This window comes from Oryx dammah, unplaced genomic scaffold (genome assembly GCF_014754425.2).
Source record: "Oryx dammah isolate SB20612 unplaced genomic scaffold, SCBI_Odam_1.1 HiC_scaffold_24, whole genome shotgun sequence".
NCBI classification, from domain to species: domain Eukaryota; kingdom Metazoa; phylum Chordata; class Mammalia; order Artiodactyla; family Bovidae; genus Oryx; species Oryx dammah.
The window spans coordinates 13,648,524-13,671,344 of record NW_024070208.1 but is presented as its reverse complement, the minus strand read 5'-3'; the positions used below and the strand labels follow the sequence as shown (position 1 = coordinate 13,671,344).

Below are 22,821 nucleotides of genomic sequence, written 5' to 3'. Positions count from 1 at the left end.
AGGAGTTCTTACAGTCATCAGGTAGATTTCTGCTGTCTTTTCGGAGGCCCATTCTCCTAACACATAGGCAGGGAGAGAGGCAGAGAGTGGGAGGGAGGCGGAGTTTATGACTGTAAGTGTCGCAGTGGGGCTCCCACAGGCATCAGGCTAAATTATGGGCCTCTCCTCGGGCTGAACACTGTGTTAACTTGTGTGATGGACTCTGTACTAGCCCGCTCCAGTCCGTGAAATGAGATAAGAAACTTGTCCAGCTGGAGTTCACTGAGGGTTGAACTCAGACTGAAATCCCAGAGTTAAAACTGTGTGGGCCAGCCGTGACACTGAACACGTGCACACGCTTGCTCAGCGGCGGGTTGAAATTGGCGAGAAAACTTGAGTCCTTCCTGTGCAGGCTGCCCCGTGGGCCTCCCTCAGGCCAGTTATCTCCTCGGATCAAAGCGTGAGGGCCCCGGGGGCAGGTTTGCTCAGGAATAAAGCTCTGATCCCCAAGCCCAGATGGGCACCACCTGGGCGGGAGAGGACTGGAGATGGTGGCCCATCAGCAGTGCAATTTCCAGCCTGGAGAAGGCAGAACCCACTCCATGGGCTCAGGTCAGGCTAGCCTGCCTGCGTACAGTGCACGTACTTGTGGGGCAGCAGCAGCCACAGCTGTGAAGTCATGCCCCAGTCAGGGAGGGGATGCCTGGGAGAAAAGAGATTAAGGGTTTTTTTCTAGCACTCTGCAAAACTCAGAAGTGAAAGTGAAGACGCTCAGTCATGTCCGACTCTTAGTGACCCCATGGACTGCAGCCTACCAGGCTCCTCCGTCCATGGGATTTTCCAGGCAAGAGTAACTAGAGTGCGTTGCCATTTCCTTCTTCAGGGGATCTTCCCAACCCAGGGACTGAACCCAGGTCTCCCACGTTGGAGGCGGACTCTTTAACCTCTAAGCCACCAGGGGAGCCTAAAACTCAGAAAGCACTGTACCCAGGTCTCCCACATTGGAGGCAGACTCTTTAACCTCTAAGCCACCAGGGGAGCCTAAAACTCAGAAAGCACTGTGCAAATGTAGGCTTCTTATGGGGTGTAAAATACTAACAATGGTTGATTAGAAAACATCTGGGTAGTAAAATAAAATAAGATTCCTTTACTAAATATGAATCACCCTCTATCTGTTCATCTGGAATGTGTGTTCATATATATATGTATGTATGTATGTGTGTGTGTGAATTTGGATGTGCGTGTATGTATATATGACCAATATATAATATATAAACAATAATGCACACACATACACAGTGTATAAGGATGTCTCTGGTGTTCCTCTAATGAAAGGGACATAGTAACTGCTCTGTATTTGTCAAATAAATGAGTAAGTATCTGAATCTTTTAATTTTCCTCCTGATTTTTAGAACCCAGACTCTAGTCTTGGAAAATGTAGGATATTTTTGTTTATTTTTACAATAATTCTTATTGAAGTATAATTAATTTATCATAAATTATGTTTTTAGAGAGTAGAAAAATACAAAAATGAAAGACTTCTCAAGGTTAGACAACCCCAGTACTTGCAGCAATAGGACTGATTTATGTTGTAATAACTGACATACAACTTCCAGTTCCAATTAATCACCTCCAAACTTGCATTTTTCCCACCTCTAAGCCATACAACAGAGATCTGCTCCAGTAACTGTTTGCAAACAGACAAGTCTCTTTGCTTTCTTTTGAAATGAACTTTATCACTTACTTACAGGTAGAACCTCCTGTCCCCTACCCCAAGCCCCTTACTCCTAAATCAAATGCAAATGGATTTCTAGCAGCCTTGCCCAACACACACACTGACCCCTACACCCTCCAGGAACAGGTCCTCTTTTGTTGAAAGCATGGAAATAGTCTAGTTTTCACCATAATCAAATGTGTTATAGTAAACCTAAAGTGAAATTGGTTTTGAACTACAGCAGAACAAGAATTGACCTATTGCTACTACTACCTTGGGAACAATATCTTACATCATGACTAGTTTTAAAAGTAATTTCACCTGTCATCCACATCCTGACCATAACTCAGCAGATTCTAAGTCAAAAAACTGATATTGCTGTATGTTGTTACCAATAAAAGAATAAGGAAGTGAACTGGAGGCCAAACAGGTAACAGGTTTTTTGAGCCAGTCTTGAGAAAGAGAAATCTGGGTTTGGTGGAAGAATGCAGTTGTGTCATATTTCAAAGGATCCCCAGAACAGATGTTCTAACACTGAGCTCACCAAGCTTGTAGTATGAGGGTAAGCCACTCTTTGTTTCTTGGGTGGCTTTGCAGTGCAGTGCAGTTAGATGAGGAAAGAGAAGCTAAGTGATGATGGAACCATTAGTTGCAGGAAAGCTCACAAGGTCAAGTTGTGACCATTAGTGGCTCAGAGGGTGAAGAATCTGCCTGCAATGCGGGAGACCCAGCTTAGATCCCTGGGTTGGAAAGATCTCCTAGAGAAGGGAATGGCTACCCACTCCAGTATTCTGGCCTGGAGAATTCCATGGACAAAGGAGCCTGGTGGGCTACAGTCCATGGGGTCTCAAAGAGTTGGACACGACTGAGCGACTAACACACACTCACATATACACAGGATGGACCGTGCTATGCCTTTGGAGAGGACCCAAAGTGAAAACCAAGACCTTTCCTTGGCATGATTTGAACTTGGTGGTCTTCCGTTGCAGACGATAGCAAGTTTTCAGAGGCCATCACGGTGCTGCTGTCCTGGATCGAGCGAGGGGAGGTGAACCGGCGGTCCGCAAACCACTTCTACTCCATGGTGCAGTCAGCCAACAGCCACGTGCGCCGGCTGATGAACGAGAAGGCCACCCACGAGCAGGAGATGGAGGAGGCCAAGGAGAATTTCAAAAATGCCTTAACCGGCATCCTCACTCAATGTAAGTAAGACTTCTGGGGGCCATCTCTTTTTGTCGTGATGTTGCCTTTTCTTGTGTACTCATTTTTTTTTTTCCCATTTGGGGGTAAGTAGTCCCATAGTTTCCCATCTTACTCCATACCGAATGGCCAAACCTCATAATCAGTTTCATGTTCTGTGGCATCTTGGAAGAACACGGACCCCGCCCTGAGAGCTTACTTCTCAAGGTGAGCAACGTTTCTGTAGCTTTTCCGCAGAACACCCCGTCCGGGCCCAGGGCGGGGTGGAGAGATGCTCCCGTGCCTGCTGGACCCTCCGCAGTCCACACCACCCCTCAGGGCAGCCACCCTCCCCCGTGGGCTGGGTACACAGAGCCCACGTCCTCCCTGCGCTGACAGTAGACGCAGCCCCAGAACACACTGTCACTCGTTATCCTGGGGCTCTGTTTAGGAGGAAGGTCAGACAGACTCCTCCTCAGGATCCTTTTTATGTGAGGTGAGCCTTGGCTGTGAACATGGGCGACTCAGGAGCAGAGATCTTTCTGCGCTATTATTTTTTTTTTTTGGTCCTTTTCTTCATTGAAAAAGCAAATTGCCTTCACCGCTTAATGCCAGTGATCATTCCCGTCTAGATCCTATATTGATGAAAGGGTGTAAACAAGGCTGTCTCATAAGACAATGGTTAGGGTAATTACCCAGGGCTCTATTCAAAAAAAGGATGGATTTTTTTTTTTTTTTTTTTATGGGCGTGCTCTCTACGTCTGTGGCTGCGTGCATCACAGCTGCTGATGTGCCCTCGCCTGGTAAAAGCCACTTACTGGCACTGTGCAATGCCACACTCCCTTCCACACCAGGTGCAAGGTCCCACACAGGACGGTGACACATGCAATTTACATACCCATTCTGAGGATAAGTATTATTTTCAATGATACACTATGCCAAAATACCCATCACCTCTTTCATCTGTATAAACTCCAGCAATAATGTGCCCGAAAGGATGGAAAGAGAAAAGGGAGGGAAAACCCAGAAGCCTCGCTGTAAATGTGTTTTATTTGACTTTGTTGTCGAAAGACCATTTTTGCTGCAATATCAGATAACTCCCAAATGTAAACTCTGATAAGGGACCAGATATCCAGCATGACACCAACCTAGGACACCTGTCTTTACCGCAACAATAGAACTGGTATATCTCATAGAGGTCACCGTCAGACCACCTTCCCTAGATTCCCTAATGGTAAGCAATGACCTTTTACCCGACTGGGTGTGCCCAGCTGTTCTGAAGTTTGGGTTACTAGAGCTAGGATAAATACACTAATACCCAGACCACCGGTAAAGGAGAGAAACAGAGAATGGATTTAGTAGGTGGAGGAGGGGTAGGGTGGGTTGGTAGCAGAGAGCGGGAAAGGCCACACCAATTCTAATAATACAACCCCTGCAAAGTTGAGGCAAGAAGCCAGCTGCCTGAACAGTAGAACGATCACCAATTACCCTTGCTTACTAGCATCGGTTTTAAATAAATCCTCATTCCTATGCAGTTTATCGTCCCACTGGGCAGGGAAGATTTGATCCTTGACTCTCACAAGGAATATAGGAAGGCGTTAGGATAGGGGAGGGCTTTCGTTTTCTCTGGCAGTATCTTTTGCAAGAAGCCCCTGTTAAAAACAAGCATGCAATCATGTGGCTGATTGAACAGGACATGTCCAACTTTACACAGGTAGAAGCGGGCCAAGGTGTGAAACCACTGAGAGACAGACAGAGAGGTCTAGCACTTGGGGATACCAACACCAGCTTGTTACTCCTGATCAAGGCTGAACCGGATCATGGGACTGAGATCTGCAGCCATGGTGGGCTTCCTGATGCTGACCTGGGGGTTGAGTTTCCAGCCACAGGCAGCGCCGAGGACCACAGGCTTCTTCCCATGGAGCCTGTATCCGTATGTGCCACATCACATGTGGAGAAGCTGACGGGAATGAGGACAGGTGACCCTCGAGTGACATACAAGGGTTTGGGGCACAGAGCCTCTGTTTGATGAAAAATCTGAGTGTAGGTTTGCAGCCAGCCCTCCCTGTCCCAGGTTCCATATCCAAGCATGGATGATGCCGTATTGTAGTACAGTATATGTGAGTGGACCCGCACAGCTCAAACCCGTGTTAGTCAAGGGTTCACTGTATTCTGTCCAGGCAAGCGGCTTTACTTTCTCCCTCCCTAAAAAGGAGAGAATAAAGGGCCAGAGCAAGGCCAGGAATTTTGGAAGAAGATCCCGTCTCATGGAAATCATAGGAATGGAGATTACTCTCATAGACACCGCTTAGGCACCTCACCTGTACAACATCAAAAGTTCAATTCTTGCTTTTAATCTTCAAACCTACCCCTCTTTGGGTTTTTCCTTCCCATTTTACTAATTCTCAGACTCAGATCCTGTTGAGTACTTTTCACACCCACCATCTCCCACCACCAAAGCCCATCTAGGCTATCGGGAAATCCCATTGTTTCAGCATTCAAATTGGCCCACTTTTCTTCTTTTTCACTATAGCCGTTCAAGTGCAGGCTGCCTGAACGATGATGGTGTCCACCTGGGAGTAATAGAAACACCCCATCAAACTTGATCTTAACAAATAGAGGGTTTTCATTTTACAAACAGTGAAACCCAGATTGTTGGCGCTGGTTTGGTAGTTGAAGACCGCCAGGCCTGAGGTTTCTGTGACGTTATTAGCTTTCTTAAGTAGTTGTCTAAGAGGGCTGCTGTTTCTCCTGCCATCACTGCTTTTTTTACAAGCTGGAATCACAGAAGAAAAAGGAGAGGAGGAAAGAAAGAGGAAAAGGGTTGTACCTTTAAAGCAGAAAAGCAAAACTTGCCAAAAAGTCCCCAACAAGCTTCTATTTATGTCTTCTTGTGCAGAAGTATTACATGTAGCCATGCCAAGGTATTTATACAAGGAAAGTGGGAAATAGACTCTTTTGACTGGACCCATTGCCCTCCAGAATAAAACTGGGGTTCAGGGAAGGAAGGAAGGGAGAATGGCTGCAGGCAGACATTTTGCAGTTTCTGCCATGTGTGATTCTTCCCTTTCCACCTTACTCCAGCTCAATCTATTTTTCACACATCATCTGACATAATTCAGAGCACATCTTCTCCACTGAAATCCCTTGAGTAGATTCCCATTGCACTTAAAATAACATTCATCTTCCCAAGCCTCAAGCTCACTGTGCTTGCCTCTTGTGCGTCAGCTTTCGCTCGACTCACGAGGTGTCATCTCCATTGGCCTTTTTCCTGCTGAGCCCATCAAAGCTACCTCCCATCTCTGAGCCTCTACACATCCATTGCCTCTGTCTGATGTTCTCGTCCTTGCAGTCTGCAATCTTGAATCCTTATCATCCTTTCAGTCCTGGCTGTAAGGCCATCCTATCAGAGAGGCCTTCCTGATCTCCCCTCTCCTAACAGGCTCACCATTCATATTTCATCGGTCCCTCAGAGCACTTATCCAAATGGGTTCATGCTAAGTCACTTCAGTCGTGTCTGACCCTTTGTGACTCCGTGGACTGTAGCCTACCAGGCTTCTCTGTCCATGGGATTCACCAGGTAAGAATACTGGAGTGGGTTGCCATGCCCTCCTCCAGGCGGATATTCCCGACCCAGCGATGGAACCTGCATCTCTTATGTCTCATGTGTTGGCAGTTAGGTTCTTTACCACTAGCACCACCTGGGAAGCCCATCCATATGGGCATGATTTAATAATTTGTCTGGTTATGATTATTATTATAAGCGCCACAAAGGGAAAGACATGTGTCTCATAGTCACTGATCTATATCAGGTGCCTGGGATGTGGAAATATGCAAGAAATATTCCATGGGTGAGTGAGTGAGTGAATGAATGAGTACCTTGGAAGGAAGACAGGAAGTAAGCCTGAAACAGTGAGCTAAGACGTTTCCAGGAACCTCCTAGAAGAGCTTGTCATCCGTTGATAGTCCTGTCTGTAGAGTTTTCACCTTGCATGTGTAATCAAACAAATTGAATAAAGAGCTCACCAGCTATGCTTTTGTTGGACATTGCTATATTTTACCAGACTTGGTGGCAGGCCAGAGGATATAAGGAGAGTTGAGGTAGCAAAATAAACACCAAAGTTCACATTGACATCTCCCACTTGTCACTGTCTGACAGCCTGTGCATTCCTCATCTCCCTGTTACTATTTGAGAGATTCCTCCTTAACCCTATAATTTGATCCTGGAAGTATTTCGGCAGCCAACAGAGATGGTGAAAAGCCCAGGTGAACTTGACGACGCCCAGGGCTCTCCAAGGGCTACACACCTCAGCCGGAAGGCAAAATGAATTGAAGGATTCGAGTGAATCCTCAATAGCCAGGACCTTTGAGGGTGACTTGAAGATGGCAGATCCTTTCAGTGTGAGCCTGAGCTGGAGTTAAACCTCTGAGATAGAACAGGAGCATTTTCCAGCTCACTGAACAACCAGCATTTTCCATTCATTTCTGTGTGCTGTTACAAAGATGACAATTCCCCAGATGCAAAAGGGATCCAGATTCTAACATGAAATTCATCATGAAAATGTTAGTGGTAACCTGGCTAATGTGGTAGGTATGTGTATATTTCCTCCGCCTTTGAATTTTGAAATAGATCTTGTTTCAGGTCTGGTGGAGTTAATGTTTGTCGGTCTCCACCACATTTTCTGCTTCCCCAGCTGGCTTCAGGCTGAGTTTGGTATCCATAGAGCTGCCTCTAAAATAATAGCTGCTGAAGTCCACAGCAGTCTTCATACTTGTCAAATTTTCCAAAAGCAGGACAAGTTAAACCCCCCATTTGTCGGCTTTAATATTCCTGGCAGACACCGCGAGAATCCCGTTTGACTTTCTCCTTTAGAATTAGATTAAGATTGTAAGGCACTAAGATTCAAGAGTGACATCTCAGCTTTCACTCTACAAAGTGGCTGGAAATCTGCTGGGTTATTTGGCAGTGTCTTCCTCCCACTTAAAAGGTCCCCACAACTGTCCTAGCATTCCATGGGAGCCTGTCCATTAGAAAGCCAAGTCTCAGGGAGTTGTTCATAGGTAGTTTGGGAGCAGGTCTATTGTTGAACTAACTTATTACAGTAAGTGGGGTTGGCCTGGCATTGAAGGCGGTGTCCACCTAACAACTTCCAGGAAAATTCAGGTACATTACAAAGGTCCAAGTGCAGTAAAAGTGTGGATGCCTATATAGATTTTGTTGAACAGGGAAAGGGAAATTCCATGGACTGTTAGTCCATTAAGCTGGGTTGAATGCATGTATCTCCTTGCTTTGCTGATCACATTTGTCTTTGTTTCCATATTTGAACAAATAGCATTTGCTCCAAGGGGGAAAAAAATCAAGAGCCATGAATAATAATGTAAAGTTGTGATTTATTTCAAGGTCTGCATCAGAGGCCAGCAGTTACCTTCTAGCTTTGTTGTTATTCAGTTCCTCCAACATTTATTTAAGTTCTGACTTTCTTCCTGTCTCCGACCTTCACCCCAGGGTGGGCGATGTAACTATAATCCAACGGGAATTGTTTCCATGTGGGCCCTGGTGTAGCGCGTCAAAGGGCAGCAGCCAAACCCAACCAAGAGTTTTGGGAGTACAGCATCCACTCCTATTTTGGATCACTTTCCACCTCTGACCGCAAATGTGCAGTTTTCAAAGATGTGTAGATGAGAGCCTCCTTTATCCTTCTGGGGCCCCTGGGTCTTTCCCTTCCTTTCAAGGCCAGCTGGATAGATTCTCATTTACTAGATACGAAGAAAGGGAAAAAAACAATTCAGTACAGGTGAACCGTCTTATCCTTATGTTATTTTTATTCTCACATCATCCTTTTCCCATCTTTATGTCATCTCTTAACCTGCCCATTGGGCAGAAACTCCTCCTGGTTTCCCAACTGAGGGACTTTCAGGTTTTGATCTCCTTTGCTTTTTAAACATTAATACCTCAGAGGAAACTCCCCACAGGCCTGCCTGCGTTCAGTTTTTCAGTTACGAGCAAAGCTTGTCATTTCAAAGCTCAGAGAGAAACTGTTTATAAAGTTAAGGAAGCATGTTCTACAGCCCTCAATTATTAATATGCATGCCAAGAGGATCAGTTGTGCATGCCTTGTTACAACACACACACACGTCTGATGAAAATTTAAACACTCCGTGATCATGCCACTCTGGGACTTTCCCAGCACACTTCTCGGTGAGAGAGGAGATGGGGAAGGGAGGAAGGTGGGCAAAAAGCAAACAGGAAGCAGATGGTGATGGAGAAGGGCCTAGTGATACTAAGAATATGTGCCATCGCGGAGGGCTTGCCTGGTGACTCAGCGGTAAAGAAGCCACCTGTCATGCAGGGGAACTCTGCTCCATGTTACGTGGCAGCCTGAGTCGGGGGGGAGTTTGGGGGAGAATGGATACATGTGTATATGTGGCTGAGTCCCTTCCCCTTTCAGCTGAAACTGTCACAGCATTGCTAATTGGCTCTGTGCACGTGCTTAGTGGCTCAGTTGTGTCTGACTCTTGGCGACCCCTTAGACTGTAGCCCCCCAGGCTCCTCTGTCCATGGGATTCTCCAGGCAAGAATCCTGGAGTGGGTTGCCATGCCCTCCTCCAGGGGATCTCCCCAACCCAGAAATCGAACCCAGGTCTCCTACATTGCAGGTGGAATCTTCACCATATGAGCCACCGGGGAAGCCCAAGAGTACTGGAGTGGGTAGCCTATCCCTTCTCCAGGGGATCTTCCCAACCCAGGAATCAAACCAGGGTCTCCTGCATAGCAGGTGGGTTCTTTACTAACTGAGCTACCCAGGAAGCCCCTAACTGGCTCTACCCCAATACAAAATAAAGTTTTGTGTTTGTTTGTTTTTTTTTTTAAGTACATGCCATAAATATTAACGAGCAGAACAGAAAAGTAGAAATTGTTGAGTGTCAGATAGTGTCAGATCTGGAGCGGACTTCAGACACTTGTCGGCCCAAACCTTCTCATTTTAGAGAAGAGGAAACTGAGGTTCTGTGAGCAGTCCTCTTGGGCCCCCACCATTTAGCAGTCTGTGGGTAGCTTAGAAACCAAGACTCCTGGCTTCTCAGACAGTTCACTTTCTTTGTGTGATGTGTGTTTATGAAAGCTGAAAATGATCGGAGGAGGATGTTCTAAATACGAATTTATAGTTTGCAGGCAGGGGTAAAGAAGTGTGCTGGCATCACACTGAACAGAAATGCTACACCATGGTTAGGAAAGGAAGTCTTTGCCTCTAACGCAACCCTCTCTCTCACCTCCACGCTTGGACCTCCTCCCTGTCTCCTGTCCGATCAGAACCGAAGCTCCTATCACACCTCCTCCGTGAACTTTTCTGTGAACTTTTCCGAACTTTGTCCTTTCTACACATCACCACCACCCTCTCTCCTCCCTTCTGTGGCGCTTGTTTACTGTCCACTTGAGCATTTGATGATTTTCTAAGCATCAGGTTTTGGGGGGTTTGGTTTTTCCCTCTAGCGCACTTTTAGGCTAACCAAAGGCAGAGGCCATCTGCTGTTCTCTTTTCTCACCTCGCTGTACCACTTTCAGACGTGATACTTGTAAGCACCTCAGTACAAGTGTTGGTTGTTGATCAGAAATGGTAGACGAAACTGAAGATTGGAAATTGCAAAGGAACCTGTTAACCTAAAACTCATTCTCAGTGTTGGATTTTGAAGTAAGCTGTGATCTCTTCTGACTTTGCTCTAATATACCCTTCCCCTTAAAAGTGAAACACACAGAGTGTACCGTAGTTGAGAATTTTGTAGAAGTAGTATTATAGAACTTATTAATATTGTCTTAACCTGCCGATTGGAAAGATTAGAACCATCATGCAAATTTGCTTTGTACCTTTATGATAGGGAACGGCATCAACCTTGTCTTAGATCTCAAAAACAGTGGAAAGACTTTCAGCTAGGCACCAGGAGACCCTGATTCCAGTCCCAGCTGGATCATAAGTTAGGCAGGTGACTTTAGGAGTCTTGTTTTATCATCTCTACGGGGAAAGTGTTCGACCAGATGGGCAGGTGACTTTAGGAAAGATCTTAAAGCTCCTTGAGTCTTGTTTTATCATCTCTACGGGGAAAGAGTTCGACCAGACGATCCCGTAGGATTGTCCCTTCCCACTCTGAAAATCCCGCTGTCCTTATCCTGTCAACGGGCTGCCCAGGTGACTCAGTGCTAAAGAATCCTCCTGCCAGTGCAGTAGATGGGGGAGAGGGGGTTCCATCCCTGGGTCAGGAAGATCCCCTGGAGTAGGAAACGGCAACCCACTCCAGTATTCTTGCCTGGGAAGCCCTGTGGACAGCAGAGGCTGGCGGACTACAGTCCACGGCGTCACAAAGTCGGGCACAACTGACCACGAACGCATGCGTGTGTTGTATCAACAGCTTCGGCCCCTGAACATCCTTGAATGTCTGCACACAGCCAGCACCTGCCAGGACCCAGCCAAGATGTCAGTGGCTCCTGAGCTGATCACAGAACAGAGGATTGAAGGGTGACCCCCACTCGTGCCTGTCCCAACTCTGCCCCGCTGCGGGGTTACAGCTCCAGGTGGCACTGTGAGCTTTAAGCCACGTTTGCCCCCTGAGATCATGTGTGACTATTGATCGGCCAAAATTCATATCAGAGAGGCTGCACCTTGCATCTCCTCTGGCACGTCCTCATCTGTTTTCTTGACTGAAATCATAAAAGCCTCCAGCGTCTGAATGAGTGATGACACCCATCCACGATATTTACTGGGTCCCTATTAAGTGCCAGGTAGCACGCAGAGGGCTGGAGTGAAATGTGAGGGGTGTCTGATCTCCCTCTAAACCTCGACCCCCCCTTTCAGGCAGATTGGCATCCTTGTTCACATTTCTCCTGCCTAAAAGGCTTTCTCTGAAATCATTTCCTCCTCAGGAACTTCTGAGCCAAACTTTGCAGTTTATTTATTTATTTTTTAAATTTCCACCAAGGGAAATTTGGCTCCCGTGTCCCTGCTGTTGGAAAAAAAGAATTTTATGAAGTGTTAAAATGTTTTCCCATGTCTGGTCGTCATCGCTGTTGTGCATCCTTGGGAAGGAAGTTCCCCAGGACTGCCTTAGCAGCTCTCCAGGTTTTCTGCTTCTCCTCTAAATTACACAGATGGCTGTATTTGCCAGTGTTGTCAGTGCTGCAAATGAAAGTTTCATTAAAAAAAAAAACTCTTGGCTCTAGGGAAAAAAAATATCCAGAGACAATATCTTTTGTAATAACTTCCCAGTCAAGGATGAGCACAGGTTTCTGTTTCATAGGACAGCAAAGCAGATAGCATAAGGTTCTAGAAACTTGCCAGAGCTCAGTTGAGCCTTTTTGGTATCGCCTCCGTCTGTCTCTCTCTGTGTGTGCTCGGTCATGTCCGACTTTGTGACCCCCATGTAGCCCGCCAGGCTCCTCTGTCCACAGGATTCTCCAGGCAAGGATGCTGTAGTGGGTTGCCATTTTCCTCCTCCAGGGGATCTTCCTGACCCAGGGCTAGAACCCAGGCATCCTGCGTCGGCAGGCGGATTCTTAACCGCTGCACCACCTGCGAAGCCATACCTCTACCTATATATATGGTTGGTTAAGTAATACACTATGATATTGGCATTTCTTTTAAAATGTAAGGATAGCAAAAGATGAGAGAGAAGTTAAGTGTTACACTCTGGAACAACGAAGAATTTTAGAGGGCTAGAGTTTAAGAATTAACATACAAATGTTGCATGAAACACGGAAGTTCACGAAATATTATATATAACTCTCGGGTGCTAAGGATGAAAGCCTTTCCCCCATTGATCCGAGCCCAGTTGCAGGGTCTGGGAAAGAAACCACTGCCCAGGGCAAGGGGGAGGGGAAGAGGAGGAGAAACAGGGGTGCTCCTGTGAGGAAACAGTCTCTGAGCTACTTTGGAAAGAATCACATGTTTAAAAGAAATATCTTTTACTAAAGACCTTTTAAAGCCACAGGACCTTCACATTAGATCTGAGGGAAAGTGAGGGGCCAGGAAAGTTCCTTGAAGGCCGAGATGACATGTCCATAACTTTCCGTGCAACTGAGAAGGGAGTGCAGGTTAGTGTGTGTGCTCAAAGAAAGGACACCGTCCCATGAGGCTGGTGAGAGCATAGCCACAGACGGTGGGAGAGTGCTGTTGGAGGGGCCAGGCGGCTCAGGTGGGCCTGCCCCACTCGAGCAGGACGGCATGTGAGCTGAGAAGCCATCTGTCCCTTTGCAAGAAGTTTGCGGGTCTCTGTGTGGTGGGACAGCAGGGGTAGGAAGTATACACGGGGCTGACTGGTCCACCTCTGTTGACCGAGGGATTCACACCGGGGGAGGTTTCTGCAGGCTGCGCGGCTGCTGAGAGGTGGAGCCGCAGCCTTAGCCACGCAGGCTCGCCGCCCCTCCCCACCCTCCCAGGGTACCCCAAAGCCCTCTGCCACTCCTAGACCCCTAAAAGCTCTCACCCAGCTCCGCCTTGAGCTTTCCCAGCCAAGGCATTTATTCAACAGTGATACACAGAAGTAGGACAGATTTTCTTAATAGATGAAAGCACGTACTGAGGACGCACAAGAGGGATCACTTGCAGTCTGGCAGACAGGTGAGCAGGGGCCCTCTTTCCAAACTCTTGAGACTCTTCCTTGGTGTCTTTTATATTGGAGAGGGCTCAGTGCAACTTCCTGCCCCATCATTGTTTGGTTGCTCAGTCATGTCCAACTCTGCCACTCCATGGACCACAGCACGCCAGGCCTCCCTGTCCATCACCAACTCCTGGAGTTTGCTCAAACTCATGTCCGTTGCGTCGGTGGTGCCATCCAACCATCTCATCCTTTGTCATCCCCTTCTCCTCCTGCCTAGCAACAGAGGCTTTTCTAATGACTTAGAACGAACTGATGACTTAGTTCTTGCCATCAGGTCGCTGAAGTATTGGAGCTTCAGCTTCAGCATCAGTCCTTCTCAAATCCATACATGACTACTGGAAAAACCATAGCTTGGACTGGTTAGATCTTTGTCGGCAAAGTAATGTATCTGCTTTTTTAATATGCTGTCTAGGTTTGTCAGAGCTTTTCTTCAAAGGAGCAAGCGTCTTTTAATTTCATGGCTGAAGTCACTGTCCACAGTGATTTTGGAGCCCAAGAAAATAAAGTCTGTCACTATTTCCATTGTTTCCCCATCTATTTGCCATGAAATGATCTTTGTTCTTTGAATGTTGAGTTTCAAGCCAGCTTTGTCACTCTCCTCCTTCACTTTCATCAGGAGGCTCTTTAGTTCTTCATTTTCTGCCACAAGGGTAGTGTCCTCTGCATATCTGAGGTTATTGATATTTCTCCCGGCAATCTTGATTCCAACTTGTGCTTCCTCCAGCCCAGCGTTTCTCATGATGTAGTCTGCATATAAGTTAAATAAGCAGGGTGACAATATACACCCTTGATGTACTCCTTTCCCAATTTGGAACCAGTCTATCATTCCATGTCCGGTTCTAACTGTTTCTTGACGAGTACAGGTTTCTCATCAGGCAGGTCAGGTGGTCTGATATTCCCATCTCTTTAGGAATCTTCCATATTATATTATGATCCACACAGTTAAAGGCTTTAGCATAGTAAATGAAGCAGAAGTATATGTTTTCCTGGGATTCTCTTGCTTTTTCTGTGATCCAGCAGATGTTGGCAATTTGATCTCTGGTTCCTCTGCCTTTTCTAAATCCAGCTTGAACATCTGGATGCTTTTGGTTCATATACTGTTGAAGCCTGACTTGGAGAATTTTGAGCATTACTTTGCCAGCATGTGAGATGAGTGCAGTTGTGTGGTAGTTTGAGCATCCTTTGGCATTGCCTTTCTTCGGGATTGGAATGAAAACTGACCTTTTCCAGTCCTGTGGCCACTGCTGAGTTTTCCAAATGTGCTGGCACATTCAGTGCAGCACTTTCCCAGCATCATCTTTTAGGATTGGAAATAGCTGGAATCCAGATCAGCTGGAATTCCATCACCTCCAGTAGCTTTGTTCTCGTAGTGATGCTTCCTAAGGCCTGTTTGACATCAGACTCCAGGATGTCTGGCTCTAGGTGAGTGATCACACTATCGTGGTTATCTGGGTCATTAAGTTCTTTTTTTTATAGTTCTTCTGTGTATTCTTGCCACCTCTTCTTCATATCTTCTGTTTCTATTAGGTTCATATATTTCTGTCCTTTATTGTACATAAACGCAAATATTTGGCTTTTTTGTGTTAGAAAATTCTACTTAATTAAAGCTTTTCTCCAGCTGTTGTTAAAGTCGTTTCTGCCTCCTTTGACGTTTTCTGCCACCTCCTTTCCAGCAGTTTTCATACTGGGGTTCCTTGGGGCTATGAGGACCAGCAGCATCTTTGGCGTTTTTTGTCTTTGGTGCCTTGTAAAAGGTCTAGCACTCCTCAGTGTTCATAGTAGAGATCCACATACAAACGGTTATAAATGCATGATGTGAAGTGGCCCAGATGCTATTTCCATTCCCAACTTTACCACTTGCCAAGTATGTGACTGGTAATGACACCTCTCCGTGAATCTCAGTTTCTTTGTCAGTGAAACAGGCATAATGATAACTCTTGCCTCAGAGGGTTATGGTTGTTCATTGCTCAGTCATATCCAACTCTTTGCAACCCCATGGACTGCAGCACACCAGGCTTCTCTATACTTCACTGTCTCCCAGAGTCTGCTCAAACTCAGGTCCATTGAGTCGATGATGCCATCCAACCACCTCATCCTCTGTCGCCACCTTCTCTTCCTGCCCTCAGTCTTTACCAGCCTCAGAGTCTTTGCCAGCGAGTTGGCTCCTCACATCAGGTGGCCAAAGCTTTGGAGCTTCAGCTTCAGCATCAATCCTTTCAGTGAATATTCAGGCTTGATTTCCTTTAGGATGGACTGGTTTGGTCTCCTTGCTGTCCAAGGGACTCTCAAGAGTCTTCTCCAACACCGCAGTTTGAAAGCATCAATTCTTTTGTGCTCAGCCTTCTCCATGGTCCAACTCTCACATCCATACATGACTACTAGAAAAACCATAGCGTTCAATATATGGAGAGTTGTTGGGAACTTTTAATGAGATAATATTTTTAAATCGGAGATTCTCAAACTTTTATTATGTGTGAATATGATCTGGAGACCTTAGAAAAGAGCGTCTGGACTGGTGGTTGCCAGAGGCAGAGGGTGGAGGTGCAGGAAAGTGGTGAAGGCAGTCCGAAGGAACAAACTTCTGGTTATAAATAATTCCCGGGGATGAAATGTACAGCATGGCAGCGATAGTTAACAATACTGTAGTGCATACTTGAAAGTTGCTAAGACAGTAAATCTTAAATATTTTTCATCACAAGAAAAAAATATGGTACCCAGGTGAGATGATGGATGTTAAGTAACCTTGGGGTAATCATTTCACACTATCTACCTATAGCAAATCATTATGTGGTACACCTTAAATTTACACAATGTCAATTATATCTCAGTAAAACTGGGAAAATGTTTTCAGAAGAATAATCTGCTAGACCCCACCCCTAGAGTTTTTAATCAGTAAGTGTAGGGGCTCCTTGCATTTTAATAAGTTTTCAAGTGATGTTTATGGTACTGGTCCAGGATCCACATTTTGAAAACCAGTGTTTAAAATCAAGTGTAGTGTCTGCCCAGTTAAGTCTAAGTAAGTAGAAATAGCCAACAACTGTTGCCTGATTTTCCTGGCACCACTCATGGAGTTGATGGTGACCCAGAGGAAAGCAGGGTCGCTATTTTGAAGGTCACAAAGAAGGGACACCCGGGAACTCTATCTCTCCCCTTCCTGATGAATGATGGACAAGCCAACTGCTGACAGAGGGGCCGCTTTGATGAATCTGTGGGCATCTTTCTGTGATTCATAATGGAAACTGCAAACGTAGATAGCTCAGATTCAGAGCACCAGCCATTACGGCCTTCAAGCCTTTTCTCATTGATCAGGAATGGCAGAATTTAAACACTTGATGACCAGCTGTTGACATGGATAGGGAAAGACTTTGAAAAACACTTAGTGGGCATAAAATTATAATGAAACTTGGTGATAGCACTTAAAAATTCAGATACTCTTTATCTTTTTCCTACTGCTAAGCAACTCTTATAAAGATATTTATGTAAGAATGTGCCAGAAAATAGGTCTGAGGGTGTCCACTGCGGAATGGGATGTGTTCACTATGCACACAAGACTAGACTTCCAAACAGGACCCTGTGGGATTCTCCAGGCAAGAATCCTGGAGTGGGTTGCCATTCCCTTTCCCAGAGGATCTTCCCAATCCAGGGATCGAATGCAGGTCTCCTGCATTGCAGGCAGATTCTTTACCATCTGAGCCACCAGGGAAGCTCAGATATAGCACAGTGTATATAATAGCACTTCTGTGTAAGTTTAAAAAGGTTGCACATAGAAAAATACACAGTGTGTACTCTGCATATAACATTTTCTCTGGAGGGATAGGCTCTTAACAGTAGTTTAAAGAGAGACACAGAATGTGCTGAACAGCACAGAGAGCTCAGCCTCATGCTCTGTGATGACCTAGAGGAGAGGGATGGAGGGAGGTTCCATACATATACAAGCAGGAGGCTGTATATGTATACATATAATTGATTTGGTTGGAGGGAGGTTCAAGCAGGAGGCTGTATATATATATACACATAATTGATTCACTTTGTCATACAGCAGAAGCTAGCACAACGTTGTAAAGCAATTATCCTCCAGTTAAAAAATATAAGTAAAGAAATAAAAAGAGACACTGGGTGGGAAGTAGTCAGGATAGGAAGATAGACTTTGACTTCAGTTTATTCCTTTTCTCATATATACATATATTACTTTCATTTAGTCCAAAGGGATAATCTAGACAGGGTGATTTATTGAATCTTAAAAAGCCTAATGAGTGCTATATATTGTAAGGGACCATTAAAATTATAATAGTCTCATGGATTTTTGTTATGTTACTTCCCTGAATCTTTGAACAGATGCATTAAATAAAGGCATCTACAGTTCTCTGAAATGTAGTGGGATTTATACAAAGCTTAAAAAGTCACTGTCCAACATCCTAGCATTTATTTGAACAGTGTCACCATTTCCTGCTTGCTTAAAATTTGCTAAAAGGACCCTTTTCTTTTTCCTTTTTTTTTTTTTTTAACAATTTGATCAGCATGTGTTTCTTCCTAGCCCTATCCCATTCCACCCCCAAATCAGATTTTTTACCTCATCCAGACAGGAAGTTCAGAACCTCGGCACCCGCTGGTGATGTTTTGGCCGCAGGTGGCTCAGATGGTAAAGAATCTGCCTACAGAGCAGGAGACCTAAGAAACATGAGTTTGATTCCTGGGTCAGGCAGATCCCCTGGAGAAGGAAACGACAACCCACTCCAGTGTTCTTGCCTGGGAAATCCCATGGACAGAGGAGCCTGGCGGGCTATGGTCCAGAGGGTCTCGGAGAGTCAGACATGACTGAAGTGGCCTAGCACGCAGCTACACTGCAGAAGCCCCGAGTTTGATGCCTGGGTCTGGAAGATCCCCGGAATAAGGGAATGGCAACCCACACCAGTATTCTCGCCTGGAGAATTCCATGGACAGAAGAGCCTGGCAGGCTACAGTCCATGGGGTCACGAAGTGTGGGACACAACTGAGCAACTAACACTTTCACTTTTTAACAAGGCTGTCATGGATTTCACAGGGTTACACAGCATGATTCATTTGACTTGTCTCAAGACAGAACCCCAGAAGGCCATTTTTCCTCCTCGACTTGAAATTCCAGCCCATGCCTCCTTAATGTATGGGTTTGGCTGAGTTAATTCTGTTTCCTGGGCTTCCTGCCAGACTGACTGGCTCCTGAGCTGAGGACCCAGAACCAGAGCAAGGGCGCAGGAATCTCTGGGAGCCACTCTAGCAGCCTCCCCTGTTGTGTTCGACACTAACTGCTCCTCCCTCTGGCTTTGTCTCGCTCCTCTGGGCATCCCAGAAGCCCTGGATCACTTACTCCATTCTCTGTTCTAATTCTTCAATCCAAGGCCAAGGCTCATCCATCCCACCCCAGCTTTTAGTATTTAATAACAGCACTGATGAGCCAGGGTGGGGAAACTCCCCTCTTTCACTGGTTACATGCCTTTGAAAATCTCTCAGAGCCATTCACAGAGAATTTGGGAAAATGTTAGCCCTTAAAGGGAAATAAAATTTCCTCTGAACCCCACAGAGTTTAAGGTTCTATCAGGAACCTAGATAAGTTTTAAGAACAAACATTCTGCCTGCAAGATTTGTTTGAGGTGCTCTATGTAAGCAGGCTGACTGCCTATGAGGACTTCATCAATTTCTCCAGGTATCTGCTTTTCCTAGTGGCTCAGTCAAAATCCGCTTGCAGTGCAGGAGAGCTGAGTTTGATCCCTGGGTTGGGAACATCCCATGGAGAAGGGAATGGCAACTCGCTCCAGTATTCTTGCCTGCAGAATTCCATGGACAGAGGAGCCTGGCAAGCTACAGTCCATGGGGCCCCAAGAGTCAGACACAGACAGCGATTAAACCACCACCACCAAATGGATGGGAGGTTCTGTCACAGCTGTTTGGCAGGAACAGAAGATGCAGGAGGTTCAGAGACTCAGACATAAGCTTAGGAGGATGTGGAGGAGGAGGTCTGTGTTCTCTGGAGGAGCCTAACCTTTCTCTCTGACTGCTTCCAATGCTTTTCTGTCCAGAGCTCAAAAATCAGGAACCTGGGGCGGCCCAGAAATCTGGTGCCTGGCTCCTTCCCCAGAAGCGTATTGGAGTGGGATCTGTTCCTGGGTGTTTACCCAGAATGCCCTGTTCTGAGCTTGTCTTTTCTGAGAAGACTGAAGTCAAGTGCTTCTCAAGAGAATTTGTAAAGTTCTCTCTCATGTAAGAAGTCTGTTCTGAAGTCAACAGATGTCTAGACAGTTTGAAGTGGGGGAGAAATACTGGGAAAATGTATTAAATTACTCAGTCTTAGGATTTTTTTGAAGTTCTGAGGAATTTATACACATACAGGTGCATGTTATGTGTATAAGAGAATGAATAGTCACTCACTAGTAGACTGTTCAGTTCTCTTATACACTCAACATGCACGCCTATGTGCATAAATTCTGCAGAATTTAAAAAAAAATCCTAACAAGTATGTGTGCCTGTTACGTGTATAAGAGAATGATCACTAGTAAGGTGTTCTGTTGGGCTTCCCAGTGGCACAGCAGCAAAGACTTCACCTGCCAGTCCAGGACTTGCAAGAGACGTGGGTTCGATCACTGAGGCGGGAGGATGCCCTGGAGTAGGAAATAGTAACCCACTCCAAACCCTCCGCCTGCAAATGCCTCAAGGTTAAGACAGAAACCCGAGGGCAGCCGCTCGCAAATAAGCAGCCGGGGTCTGAGCGCCAGCGAGTCAGCAGTGTCCTTGCTCAGCCTCTGCCTGCTCCCGGTGAGTCTCCCCGCGGCTCCCGCCATCGGAGCACTCCTGGCCACTTCCGGTTCCCTGCTGCTCGGTTGGAATCCACTTTGCTGAAATAAACTTCACAAAGTTTAGTATACTTCAGTTTATCCTTTCGCAAGAGGTTTCTTCAAAGGGTGATGAGCCGTTTCCTCTGCTCATCCTTCCCTTATGTTCCTTTACACCTGCCAGATGTATCCTCGGGGACTCGACTGTCACCCCTGAAGATGGATGTTCAGGCATCCTTTTGAAAAAAATCAGTCTCTCTCATTCTTTAATTGAGGATAATTGCTTTGGGGTTAGATCCCTGGGTCAGGAGGATCCCTTGGAGCAGGAAACGGCACCCAACTCCAGTATTTTTGCTTAGAAGATTCCATGGGCACAGGAGCCTGATGGGCTGCAGAGAGCCTGATACCACTGAGCATGCACACACGTAATTGCCTTACAGTGTTGTGTTCGTTTCTGCTGTACAAGGAAGTGAATCATTTCTATGTACCCAGATACGCGCTCCCTCTTGGACTTCCTTCCCGCCCCCATCCCCCGCTCCAGGTCACCGCAGAGCCCCGAGCTGAGCTCCCGGCGCTGTACGGCAGCTTCCCACTAGCTAGCTTCTTCACTTGTGGCAGGGTGTATTTGTCAGCTCTCCTGCCCCAGTTCGTCTCACCCTCCCTTGCCCCTGTGTGTCCCCATCGTCTGTTCTCTGCAGCTGTATCTCTATTCTTCCCCTGCAGACGGGCTCCTGTGTACCATTTTTCTAAATTTCACATACATGCATTATAATAATATATCACATATATGTTTTTCCCTTTCTGACCTACTTCACTCTGTGAAGACAGACTCTGGTCCATCCACATCCACCACAAATGACCCAACTTTCATTTCCTTTTATGGCCATCACTTAATTTTTTTCATTTTTCTCAAATAACCTAAATTTAGGCAAACCTAATACGTAGAAACCCATGGCATCACTGACTCGATGGACGTGAGCTTGAGCAAGCTCCAGGAGTTGGTGATGTACAGGGAGGCCTGGCGTGTTGCCGTCCATGGGGTCGCAAAGAGTCGGGCACGACATAGCAGCTGAACTGGACTGAATACATAGAATGGGAGGGGGGATTTGCAAAGTATGAAGAGTATATACTGATTCTTTTACTGAGAGCTCTTTCTGTTGATAATGCTTCCAAAATGCTGAAGTATTCTAACCGCTGTAAGCTGGTGTGGGGCCTCCAGGCACCACTCTGCAGACCCCTGGGTGGTGACGGCCCCGTGGGGGTTGACGTGAGTTTATTCTGCTCACAGCTCAACTTCTGCACGCTGTCTCTGTGAACGCAGCCCAGCACCATCTTGTGTACTATTTCTCTCTCTCAGCATTGAAGTAGAGTGTTGAAGATCCCACGTTAGCAACTACTTATAGTTTTGCCTTGTATAGAATATGTAGTGTAAATCATTCTGGGGAAGCGGTGAGTGGTAGTCGAATTCACCAACTTGCTCTTTGGTGTGTCCTACTGGAGACAATGAAGACTGATCTTTCCCTTGGACGTCAATCCTAGCAGTCGTCCTGATTTATGATTTTAAAAATATGCTGTCTTGGAATCCCATCCATGGGGGCATACTCTTTGAGACAGTGTTTCCCTAATGAGGGTGAATTTACGCCAAGCCTAGCATTCTTCTGAGTCCTTTTGTGCACTTTTCATTTGAAAGACACATCTGGTTCAGGGGTAGTCTGCACCGAAATGAGAGGAGTCAGCTGGACCTCAGAAATACTGTGTGATTTATTTTTTAAACCTAAGCCAAGTTACCCAGTTTGGGGATTTTGGTTTTGAGGTTTCTTTAACTTGTTAATATGTGGGGCGGGGTAGGGAGTATAAAACTTAATAAGAAATAAAGATAATCATTTTAGTTAATGCGCTATTGAACAGAATACAATTAATTACATGAAGTTGAAAATGGCCCAGAAAATTCAAGATAAATCTCTGAATTCTGACTTTGGTTCCTGCACCTCTGATGTGTGTTAATGTTTTGGCTCCATCTGGATGACCTTCCGGTATCTCAGATTCAGCCTGTCCAGAAGTCAACTCCTGATCTCCTTTCGCAGACCTCCACTGTGCTCATCCTCTTGGTCTCTGGTGTACTTCCCAAGCTTGAGTCATTCTGTTCTTTCTTCTCTCCAACCTTACAGCAAGTCAGCCACTGTGTCCTATTGACTCCTTGCTCCTCTCTCCACCCAGCGCCCTGTGTTAATCCAAGCCTTCATCATCTCTCCCCAACAAATCCTACTTGACGGTGCCTCCTCTGGTCTACAGTATACAGTCACACTCTGGCTTATAACATACACAGTCCCTCCTGAGTCATTCTCACCCGGATTCAGCCCCATCCCCACCAGCTACTTTCACACAAAGCCCTTTCACAGCTCCATGCCTGCCTTCGAACCAGCCGCCCCTGCCTTCTCTACTGGGCAAGCCATTGATTCATCATTTAAGACTTAGATGTGGCCTTCTTTGGGGATGTTCCAT

The 22,821-nt window shown here is 46.0% G+C and overlaps 1 protein-coding gene across 2 annotated transcripts in view; it reads left to right on the top strand.

The window, feature by feature from the left end:
* ENOX1 (ecto-NOX disulfide-thiol exchanger 1) overlaps positions 1-22,821 on the top strand; it is a 662,416-nt gene that overhangs the window by 494,974 nt on the left and 144,621 nt on the right. For both annotated transcript variants that reach the window (XM_040267197.1, XM_040267198.1), the window contains one exon: positions 2,683-2,895. In XM_040267197.1, coding sequence (XP_040123131.1) covers positions 2,683-2,895 — 213 coding nt within the window. The remainder of the gene's footprint in view (positions 1-2,682; positions 2,896-22,821) is intronic.